At 40.2% G+C, this 12,109-nt stretch overlaps 1 protein-coding gene across 1 annotated transcript in view; it reads right to left on the bottom strand.

Annotated features, from left to right (window-relative positions):
• The window catches only part of SLC49A4 (solute carrier family 49 member 4), a 127,157-nt gene that overhangs the window by 74,042 nt on the left and 41,006 nt on the right, over nt 1-12,109 (bottom strand). Inside the window, exon 2 of the mRNA XM_034785220.1 lies at nt 3,419-3,512. Within this exon, the coding sequence (XP_034641111.1) occupies nt 3,419-3,512 (94 nt within the window). The remainder of the gene's footprint in view (nt 1-3,418; nt 3,513-12,109) is intronic.

Raw genomic sequence — 12,109 nt, 5'->3', positions numbered from 1 at the left:
AACGATGGGCTGAGGGGACAACCTTGCTTCACGCCGCTATGGATAGGAATTTCAGGCGTCTATCCTTCCATGGAGCAGATGATGGTGGTGCAGCCTTCATAAAGTTCCTGGATCAGCTGGAGAAAGTTTTCAGGCATGCCAAACTCTCGCAGCATGGCAAAAATGTGCTGGTGGGGCATCAAGCCAAAAGCATTAGCCAGGTTGAGCCACGCTACGGCACTTTGCCTCCGTGCCCTCCTGGCTGTGCAGATGGCAGTCTGAAGGACAAAGTTGTGTTCATAGCAGCCTTCACATGACATGAAGCCGTTCTGGATGGAGCTGATGGCTCCTCCATTCACCGACCAGTCTGTTATCCTAGCCGTGAGGCAGCTGGCATACAGTTTGTACATGTTGGAGCAGAGAGAGATAGCAACTCCAGTTGCTGGGGTCATCTCGCTCGCCTTTGTTGTAGATGAGCACCGTCATAGACTTCTTCCAGGAGCTGGGAGTAAGGCAGAATTGTTTGCATTTGTTAAAAAATGCAGTTAGTACCAGGCAGCCGGGGTTTCATTTTTTCAGGATGTTATAGCGAATACCATCTTTTCCTGGGGCTGTGTTTTTGGTCTTCGTAAGTCTGGTCTTTACTTCCTGTGATGTAAAGTCTTGTTCCAGGTCTCCTGCACAGTCAATGTGGGGTAGAGGATGAAGGCACTTTGGACGCTGCGTGTCGCTCTGAGCTACACAGTCAAACATACCCTTGAAGTATGAGAATAGTCTCTCTGACAGGATTGCGCAGTAAGATGAGGGCCTGTCAAGGCTCTCTCTGATAGCCTTAGGGCGGTTTGACCGGTAGAGCTTCTGGATCCTGGCTGCTGGGTCGTAGCAGTGACTGATGTTCCTTCTCCTGGCTTGTTATGTCTCTACGCAGAAGTTCTGTGAGCAGTCAGTGTGCACTTATTGCAGTCTCATCGCAATCTATCATGTTATTAGAGAAAGAGCTGACTTCGAAATGACCCACATCAGATCAGAACATCTCTCAGATACTAAATCTGGGTATATCTCTTCCCTTACCTGTGTTAAAAAAAAACTTGTAAAGTTGTGAAAAAAAAAAGGATTGTGTTTTTAAAGTTAAAATAATTGAAAAAGTGTAGTTACTTTTAAACTAATATTACTGAAAGCCTACCAAGAGAAAGACAAGGATTTACAGTGAAACAAACACTGCAGTATCAGGCCAAGACACTGACATCTCTGTCAGACAATACTGACAGTTAAAAAGCAACAACATAACAGTATAGCGAGATCCCTAACAGTACGGCAACAAATTCACTCAAAACCTCACATCATAACACCATGTTATTTGTACAGCCATCATAGCTGTCATGTACGTGAGAATGTTTTTTTGGTCAAAGCTTTATCCAAGTTTGAAAAATGGGCCCATATGAAATGAAAGTTTCTTTTCAACGTTTGTTATTAAGAGACTATTGAGGTAAAACTAAACAAACCCAGCTCAATAGCCTTATTTTTCTTCTTTCAGTGCTATTAAAGATGTTCTCAAACCCTATAATCAGGGAAGGTTATGGCTAAAGCAGCACGAATGCCGGGCAAATTCACTAAATGTGAACAAATTTTAAAAGACCCAATATGACATGAGGTGCTGCATGCCCAAAAACAAACAATTGTGTCATTGCCTAATCATGAGACACTAGATACAGCATAAAGAAACAAAGTCTCAAGGAAGGGCTGCCACATGAGGAGAAATGTAAAAGAATAGAATAATACTCTGCACTTCTTCGGAGTCGTCTCTCCAAATATCACCAAGGGATATAATGGTAAATTTGTAAAAATATTAATGAGTTGAGCCTCAAACCACAGCCCAAACCTGAAAAACAAAACCATCACCTTCACAAGAGGACATTACCATTTTGAATTAAGCATTTTCGCACTCCTGGAAGCTAAGACATAAAATGGTTGGCACTCGTCCGTAAAACACTGCACCTTCCTGTTAGACAGTACTCTAAGTTTCCAAGAGGTAAAGAACTTCATGTCTCCTCAGACAGGCAGGCATTGCCCAATGCTCAATTTTCTCTAATGACCCTCCATGCCTTGAGACTGACACTCAAATCAACCATGAAGGATATTAGGGCTTATCTATATGACAAACTATACCTGTATAAGCTATGGTGTGATTTATAGCCATATAGTTATACTGGTATAACTCCCTCTGTGTAAAGTATTATTCCAGTATAACAGCACCTTTTTTTCCTATTTGGTTTATGTCACTTTGGATGGGTTTTAAGCTAATCTAAAAAAAGCCACTATTAAACTAATAGAGTTATAAGGTATAATAGAGTTATAAGTGTGTTCATGTGAACACACTTATTCTGGTGTAACTATATGGGTATAATTACACCATCTGGTAAAATCTTTCCCTTGTAGACAAGTGTTTCTGGACTGAAACACTTTTGAAACAAAAATAAAGAAGAAAATCCACACAGCATTTCCACTTTACATACAATATTTAAAATTCTTTACTCTGTTTTTACAAGTAGAATAAATATTGAAGTCTACTGGATGGAGAAAATTTTGCCTTCATATCAAATCACAAATATTTTAGATTTAGTGCAAACTGAAAAGATAAGAAGAAACCCAATTTAAATCTGCATATAAGAGGTGTGGAGGCTTTCATCACATTTAGAAATTTGTTTAAATAACCTTTTTACAATTTTACCATAATATCCCTGACACTTACAACAGCAATTATCTGAGAAAGTCTAGATGTGTCTGGCCTGAGCCTACATAAATTTAATGAAGGATTTTCTTTTCTTCTTTAAATGTAACAATGGATATTACATTTACTACATGCTAACTACATAGGCATGAAAGACCACCAATCCTTAGCACCACTTTGTACCCTGGGTCCACATAGGATGACCAGATCAGAGAGAGAAAATATCAGGATGCAGGGGGGCAAGCAAAAAAAAAAAAAAAAGCAGTTTCGCTGCACACGGAGGGCCCGGGGCCGGGAGCGCAGAAATCCAATACATAAAATGTAAGCTACTTATTTAACATTTGCAAACAAATAACCTATTTTTATTTTGTTTGGGATGATTAACTGTATGATCTTGGGCAAGTTTCTTAACCTCTCTATACCTCAGTTTCCTCATATGTAAAACTAAGCTTAATGCTTATCTTCACAGGGTGAGGCTTAATTAATTGAAATTCATAAAGTACTTTGCAATCCTCAGATCCAAAGAATTATGCTAAAATCAATTCTGAGAAACAAAGAAAGAAGTGTTACAGCTAGTTTAAATTGAATGGGTGTTTCTATATATCAGAGTCTGATATGGAAAACCCTGTGTGGAAAGTACTCTATATTGTAATAGCAGCGAAAACAGGGACATTTAAAACATGCCAAAAAAAAAATATATTCTCCACTTACTTTTTTCTTATTGTTAGATCTGACAGTGGTACACATCTTAGGCCGGCTCCTAACACCATGAGGAAGGATGTTAACAACACTGTTACCCTGAGACCTAAGACAAACAAAAATTGCAATATATTACAATTTTTTTAAATAAATCAGTAATAATGCTAAGAATGAAGCTGAATACATACACATACATGCAACCTTAAATTGCTTCTTGACACACCATCTTTTTCATAAATACCTACATAACCATGAAGCTTTGTGTTATTACATATATCAACTATGACTTCACATTGTAAAATACAGACCTCTCTATATTCAAGCTCCAACCTTTTCAATCTTTTGCAGGATCTGGGCCAATCATATATAAGCACCTTTAGAGGAGAAAAATACTATACAGTTTCGCTGGTACTCATGCTGAAGATTCCTTATTATGCACAATTGAAGTGTCAGGCAATAACATGATCTGAAATCTAAAAATCTCTGGACTATATATGTAGAGGGAGAAATGGACCCCACACACGTTCTTTTCTGAACACTAAATGAAGTAGTGAGTTTTTGTTTTGTTTTGTTTTTTTGTGGGGGTGGGGAAGGTTTGCTGCATTCTTTCATAAAGCAGATTTACATTTCACCTTGAAAAATAAATTATTCACTGGAAAAATTTGCCTTCTTTGCAATACTTGCAATTAACAGAAGTTTTTGATGTGTTCAGATCAAGTTGTCAGAGGTTGTGTGTATAATACATTTCTAAAAAAATAAGTTACAATTGACTGATTCCTTAAATATTTTCCCCTCCAAATCTGTGATTCAGGATTGAGAAGTTGCTAGATCAAAAACAACTTCATCTTTAGTGCTGTAATTTCATTTGCCACTACTAATGATGATGTGTTTCTGTCATCAGTAAACAGAAGGAAAATAAATATACCTTGACAGAGTTAAATCTTGATAGCCTTCTGAAATATGGCATACATCCAATGAAACAGCACTTGTATATTTCATATTTATGTGGCCATACAACTTGAAGTTAATTCACAGCAAAAGAAAGCATTGCATGTAGCAGGATGTCTGTGTTCCAGGGAGCACAGACTAATGCAGGGGTCGGCAACCTTTCAGAAGTGATGTGCCGAGTCTTCATTTATTCACTCTAATTTAAGGCTTCATGTGCCAGTAATACATTTTAACGTTTTTAGAAGGTCATAATAACATAAGAACGGCCGTACCGGGTCAGACCAAAGGTCCATCTAGCCCAGTATCCTGTCTACCGACAGTGGCCAATGCCAGGTGCCCCAGAGGGAGTGAACCTAACAGGCAATGATCAAGTGATCTCTCTCCTGCCGTCCATCTCCATCCTCTGACAAACACAGGCTAGGGACACCATTTATTACCCATCCTGGCTAATAGCCATTAATGGACTTAACCACCATGAATTTATCCAGTTCTCTTTTAAACACTGTTATAGTCCTAGCCTTCACAACCTCCTCATGTAAGGAGTTCCACAAGTTCACTGTGCGCTGCGTGAAGAAGAACTTCCTCTTATTTGTTTTAAAATGCTGCCTATTAATTTCATTTGGTGACCCCTAGTTCTTGTATTATGGGAATAAGTAAATAACTTTTCCTTATCCACTTTCTCCACATCACTCATGATTTTATATACCTCTATCATATCCCCCCTTAGTGTCCTCTTTTCCAAGCTGAAGAGTCCTAGCCTCTTTAATCTCTCCTCATATGGGACCTGTTCCAAACCCCTAATCATTTTAGTTGCCCTTTTCTGAACCTTTTCTAGTGCCAGTATACCTTTTTTGAGATGAGGAGACCACATCTGTACGCAGTATTCGAGATGTGGGCATACCATTGATATACAAGGGCAACAATATTCTCAATCTTATTCTCTATCCCCTTTTTAATGATTCCTAACATCCTGTTTGCTTTTTTGACCGCCTCTGCACACTGCGTAGACATCTTCAGAGAACTATCCACGATGACTCCAAGGTCTTTTTCCTGACTCGTTGTAGCTAAATTAGCCCCCATCATATTGTGTGTATAGTTGGGGTTATTTTTTTCCTCTTTCTATGAAGTCTATAATATATAACTAAACTATTGTTGTATGTAAAGTAAATAAGGGTTTTAAAATGTTTAAGAAGCTTCATTTAAAATTAAATTAAAATGCAGAGCCCCCCCCCGGATTGGTGGCCAGGACCCAGGCAATGTGAGTGCTACTGAAAATCAGCTCGCATGCCGCCTTCGACACACGTGCCATAGGGTTGCCTACCCCTAGACTAGTGGAATATTTTTTTTCTAAATTATTCCATTACATGAAACTTAAAACAGCTGCAATACTAACAGGCAAATAAGAAACCTTAATAAATGCTTCTTGCTCTAAACCCCCTTTCTGTAAACTTGCAGAGCTCCTGGGCTTACCAACCATTTCTGAACTACAACTGAACATAGATAATTGCATTTCTAGATAAGAATAAACAAAGTCCAGCCCTGGTTCAGTTGCACCAGGGGTGTGCCGTCCATGCATACAACGTATGCATTGTGTGCCCCGGAAAAACTAGCTGCCTGTGGTCCCATTCTGTCCAGCCCCCTTGCACGAACGAGCATGGAGAATGCCATTTTAAAACCATGTCCTCTGCTCAGTGTAACTTAGCTTGTACCACACATGAAAGGGCACATTGCATGGAGGACGCCATTTTGTGGAACGTCAGGCATGCAAGTGTGTAACTGAATACACTAGGTATGCACTGGAGAGTGGGATGAAGATAAGCAGCAGTCAGTCAGTGGTAGCCACTAGCCAAGTTCTGCTAAATTTATATACAGGAGAACATAGAAATTCATATAGCACACTATAGACAAATTATATGCACTCTAAAATTGCCATGTTAAACAAAGCCCCTAGATAGCACCCTGCATACAGTTACAAACATTGGGAAAAGCTTGCACTGATCTTCAGTTTGATGAGCAATAGAGAATTGCTGTGAGACAATACACACAAAAATTTGCTAAATAGCCTGATTCTGACAGCAACTAATTTGTGTTGTATGTCATCTTGGAGAACAAGAGCTGGCATTTCATGGGCATAACAAATCAGATGATTCTCTGAGACAGGGCAGTTATGTAAAAATCTTATAATTAGTCAGTGAGTTCAATTATTTACTCAAGCAGCATCTGGAAACCTCTCGTGTTGTTTCAGGAACATCAAACAGAATTCAAAATGACCTCATCAAAGCAGAAAGTAATGTTCGATTTAGTGTCATTGTCAAAGAAATTGAGGAATGCCATTTGTTATTATTTTACTGGACGAAACCTCAGAAATCGCCAATAAGTCTCAGCTTTCAACTATACTGCATTATATGAGCAAGAATGGTGATACTACAGAATTCTTGGTTGGTTTTACTGAAGTTAGCAACAATTGAACTGCAGCTGGCCTTTATCGCTATGTTGAAATGGTGTGCCAGAAGTTTAAATTCAGTGACAAGTTGGCAGCTCAGACATACGATGGTGCAGCAGTAATGGCAGGTCTTATAAGTGGGTTTCAGAAACATATTTGTGAAAAATTCCCCTGTGCACTTCTTGTTCATTGCTATGCTCATTTTTTAAATCCTGCCCTCAGTTTTCCAGGATACAGTATCAGAGAATGACTGATTCTTTAAAAAAAATTTAGAAGGAATATCTGCATTTTTCTCTTGATCTCCAAATCAAGCTGAACTTCTTTGAAACGTATTTAAACAAAGCCTGCCTTCTATTTGTACCACAAGATGAAATTTTCACTCAAGCCTTGTATAAACTGTTAAGCAGAACAGAGAAGTGTAGTGCAAAATCCAGGAGATTGGAATGCTCGTCTTTCACCTCAGCCAAGACTTTTCTGACCATGCTTGATGATTTTCAGTTTATGTTTCTCCTTTGCCTCTGGAGTGACATATTTGAAGTGACAGGAGAGTTATTTGATGTTCTTCAAACCAAGATGGACAATACTGGGTTTTGTATTCAGCAGATTCGTGAGACAGAATAAATTCACCAAAAGCGACAAACTTTTGATGAGTTTTGGAAAGGTGTCAGAGCAAGATGCACACGAATCTCGTGAAAAGAGAGCAAGAGAAGGCCAAGCAACATGTAAGCGTCTCTTCTTTGAGGTTACTGACAATGTCAGCAAACAGATGTCAGTATGATTTGAAAGCGTAGAGAAACTTGAATTTCTCCAAAAAGATTCAGGGAGTTCCATACACATTTTCCAGCTGATAGTCTCATATCTCTGCAAGTACGTTACCTCAGTATTTTTTATATTAGTCAGCTGCACTCAGAACTGTTTGCGGTGTACAACTCAGAACAGCTCCAAGGGAAAGATCAATTTGGACTTGTATAGAACTATTCATATGCTGGATTTACATATTTTGCTTGTCTGAGGTCAACAATTAATTCTGACTATTCCCTACTCTACTGCCACGACGGAACAGTCTTTTTCAACTTCAAAGTGCATTAAGACATACACATGCAACACTCAGCACAGCAAATGCCTGTCCAAATTGGCTTAAGTGATCATCAAAAGGGAATTGCTTATGTATCTGCGCAGTTTACCAGATTCCTACACCTTGGGGTTTCTTAAAAAAAGATAGAAGAGTAGATTTTCAGTTTCAGTAGAAAGATCAGGCAATCACATATTTATATATTCTCAGCTTTCATTATATTTGACTACTAGTATTTGCCAAAACATATGTATCTGGTTTATTAATTGCTAGGGGTAGGTTTTTAGAAAATAAATAGTTTCATCTCTCATCTAAAAAGTTGCTGTATGCCTTGACAATTTCACCGCGCACCACTGAATGGCACCCATTTCTGATAGCTATTGCCAGCAACAGTTAATTTTCCTAGTGTAGATAAGGTTACGGAGACACATGACCATTTTTTGATGTGAACACAAGTAGCATCTAAAGCATTCTTAAACTGCATAGATTATCTCATACTACAATCACTGACAGTGTGCTCAGAACTGTACAAGACAAAGACAGAGGTCCACACCCCAAGGAGCATATAAGGTAAGGCCCTGCCAATTACAACTTTTAACTGAGTTAGTAATTAATTACTAGCATGGCTGGTTCTAAATATTCTCTCTCCTCACACTACCTGATTAAAATACTGACAGTGTCTTGCCTCTGACAAGAGGCAGGAGCTGGAACATGGCTGTCTTCATGTAATGGGCTCTGCACACTTTGTTTTGCAACACAAATAGGACTTCCATGTTTTATAAGCAGTTAAGCTAGGCAGCCTTCTGCCCAGTTTTCATTGCCATAGAACACCCCTGAGGACATTGCCCCATGTGCTACTGATGCCACATAGCTGGTGGATTGAGTGTATGAAGGTTAGGGCACTATTGGATAAGTACCCAGATTTTCTCAGAATGCATCAGTACAAGTACAGTTTGGTAGCATAGTAAAAGGGAGTGGGGGGAGAGATGCACAAACATAGTTGTGATGTCTGAAAAGCTATTTTGTGGACATGAAGAGAACCTATTAAAATTCATAAAGCCACCACCTTATGCTCTTAAATACCTCCTTTAAATCTCTCTCGCCTGTTGCCTAAAAAACAAAATACAAAAAATTACTTCAGTTCATCATTAGCTAGGCAAGCGGCGAGCTCAGACTTTGGCTTCTCTTCTAAACTCTGTGCATTTCATTGTTTACCTCATCCTCCCAACGCATTCCCAGTTCCATTTGTCTGTTTTTTCCCACCTGTTGCATTCTGTCTGCTATGAGGATTGTGAGCTCCTGGAGGCAGGACTTGTCTTTTTGTTACCCATCTGTACAATGCTGAGTACTGTGGACCCCCTATTTTTGATTGTGGTTCCTATGCACTACTATGAGTTAAATCATGATAATGTCTCATATACCCAGTAAGTGTGGCTGCATCTCTAGTTATTTACAAAACAAACGAACAAAAAATCACATTACAGATCTAAATGTGAATAGAGGCCAAAAGATGAACAAAGAAACACACAATGGGAGGTTCAGATGCTTACTTTTTTGTCACTTAGTATTTTTTAAATTGAGTGGTTTCAGAAGTAGTGTTTTAGGAGAATAAACACATATTAATAGAGAAATATGAATGTATGTATTTCCTTTTAATATGAACTAGTAGTTTTCTTAAAGATTTTGCTTTCATATAACCATCACAGTATCATTTTTTGACAAAATATAATTTTAATTAAGGAAGAATAATCTATTATTTACATTACTGTAGCTCCTAAGAGCCTTAGTCATGGACAAGGACCCATTGTGCTAGGAGCTGTACAAACAGAAAAGACCCTCCCTGCCCAAAAGTGCTTACAATCTAAGTTGTTCTGAATAGATGATACAAGCCTCCTTCCCACGCTATGTAGCAGCATAAGCCCCAAAATGAGAGAAGCTTAATCATTTTTTAAAAGTAATTCTTAAACTCTTTATTTTATCAATATTCTAAGATTAAGTCAATTCCAGTTGTTGTACCAGCACTAAAGTGGACTTTTCTAGGTTCACAAGGAGGCCTAACTTTAGGAACAGGTCTACTGTTATGTGGACGGCTCGGAGAGTGTCGGTCTCGGATGGGGCCTTGAGGAGACAGTCATCCAAGTATGGGAAGATGACGATTCCTTTTTTCCTTAGGTAGGCATCAACTACCACAAGGACCTTGGCAAACACCTGAGGTGCTGTGGACAGTCCAAAAGGCAGTACCTTGTATTGGAAGTGATTGTTGCCCACAATGAATTGGAGATATCATCTGTGGGCAGGGTGTATTGTAATATGGAAGTATGCATCTTGGACGTCGAGAGCTGAGAACTAATCCAATGTTCCAGTGCTGGGATAATAGCGGAGAGGGTAACCATCTTGAAGCACTGCAGTTTGACAAACTTGTTTAGATTGCAAGGGTCCAGGATAGATCACCAGCTGCCAGATTTCTTCTGGATCAGGAAACAGTGGAGTAGAAACCCTGTCCCATTTGCTCGGAAGGGACCAGTTCTATGGTTCCCAGTTGCAGATGATGATTTATTTCTCCTTGTAGAATGGAATTGTGAGAGGGGTTCCTGAAGAGAAACGGGGACGGGAGGTGCCGGGGGCGGAACAGATAGGAAGGGGATGGAGTATCCTTCCTTGATTATCCTGAGAATCCACTTGTCCGAGGTGATTAGTCTCCAAGATGGGGAAAATGGAGTTAGTCAGTCACCAAACTGGAGGAACACTGAAGATGGTGGGAATGACTGGAATAGGGGGAGGCTTCTCAAGATCTCGACCACACCTTCAAAATTGTTACTTTGGTGGGGGTGCATGAGAGGTAGCCCCTTAAGGAGCAGTCTGTCTACGCTTGGTAGGAGATCTTTGTCTTCAGTTCTGGGTGTCACAGTGCCATCGAGGGGTACTACTGTGGTCAGGATCGCGGGAGGAGATATTTCCCTGGGTGTCTCTTCGGCACTGGCATGTAAATGCCAAGAGATTGGAGTGTAGCTCGGGAGTCTTTAAGGGAGTGCAGAGAATCATCCATGCACTTCAAGAATAGTTTCTGGCCCTCAAAAGGTAAGCCCTCTACCACGTTGGTACCTTCTTAGGAAAACCCAAGAGCTTGAGCCATGATGCATGCCTCATGGCCACAACAGTTGCAATGGATCAGGCATTGTTGTCTGCAGAGAGGCTTGCAGGACTGTTTAGGCTAGGAGATGTCCTTCCGGTACTAAGAACTGGAATTGCTCTTTCTTGGCTTCCGGCAGGTCATGACAGAGTTTCTCCAATGTAGAGCAGTTCAGGTAATTACACTTAGTCATGAGAGCTTTGTAGTTGGAGATTCTAAATTGTAGTGTGGCTGATGAACACACTTTGCATCCAAATAAGTCTAGGCGTTTCCAATCCCTGTCTGGATAACTAGCATAGGATTGGTATTGACGGCCTCTCTCTTGTACTGCATTAACCACCAAAGAATTTGGGGTGGGGTGTGAGAATAGAAATTCTGAATCCTTTGCCGGAACATAATATTTTTTGCAGGTTGGTGAGATGAATGCCGGATCTGCCAGAACAGCTTCTAAGGATTGAGAAGAGCCTCATTGATCGGTATGGTGATCTTGGAGGAAGAGGATGTGTGGAGGATATCAATCTGTATATGCTGCTGGTTCTTGACTTCCTCTAAAGGAATCTGCAGGGAGTCTGCAATCCTGCAGAATAAGTCCTGAAAATGTCTGAAAACTGTCGGCAGATGTAGGAGGTGGAGGCATGATAGCCTTGTCAGAGGAGGAGGATGAAAAACTTAGTGCTGGTGGAGTGTCCTCCTCCTGTTCCTCCTCTTCAGTTGGTACAGGTGGGGGTTCAATCGCTGGAGGGTGAGAGATTAATGGAGAAGGAAGAGGTATAGGTCTCCAGCTTTGCTTCCTGGGAGAGTTCCCAAACTGTGCCCTGTACATGGCCCAAGGGTCCCAATATGGCCAATGTTGAGGGAATGGAAAATGTGGTAGCATCCATGGTGGTCCATGTCAAGATTGTGGACCGACTGTGGATTGTGGATAGTGAGGATGAGTTGTGTGATTCGCCTGGCAGATGAACAGGAGTACTTGTGGCACCTTAGAGACTAACAAATTTATTAGAGCATAAGCTTTCGTGGACTACAGCCCACTTCTTCGGATGCATAAGTGGGCTGTAGTCCACGAAAGCTTATGCTCTAATAAATTTGTTAGTCTCTAAGGTGCCACAA

The sequence above is a fragment of the Trachemys scripta genome, chromosome 11, assembly GCF_013100865.1.
Source record: "Trachemys scripta elegans isolate TJP31775 chromosome 11, CAS_Tse_1.0, whole genome shotgun sequence".
In the NCBI taxonomy this organism is placed as follows: Eukaryota; Metazoa; Chordata; order Testudines; family Emydidae; genus Trachemys; species Trachemys scripta.
The sequence above is the reverse complement of the archived record's forward strand: the minus strand, read 5'-3'. Positions and strand labels throughout refer to the sequence as shown.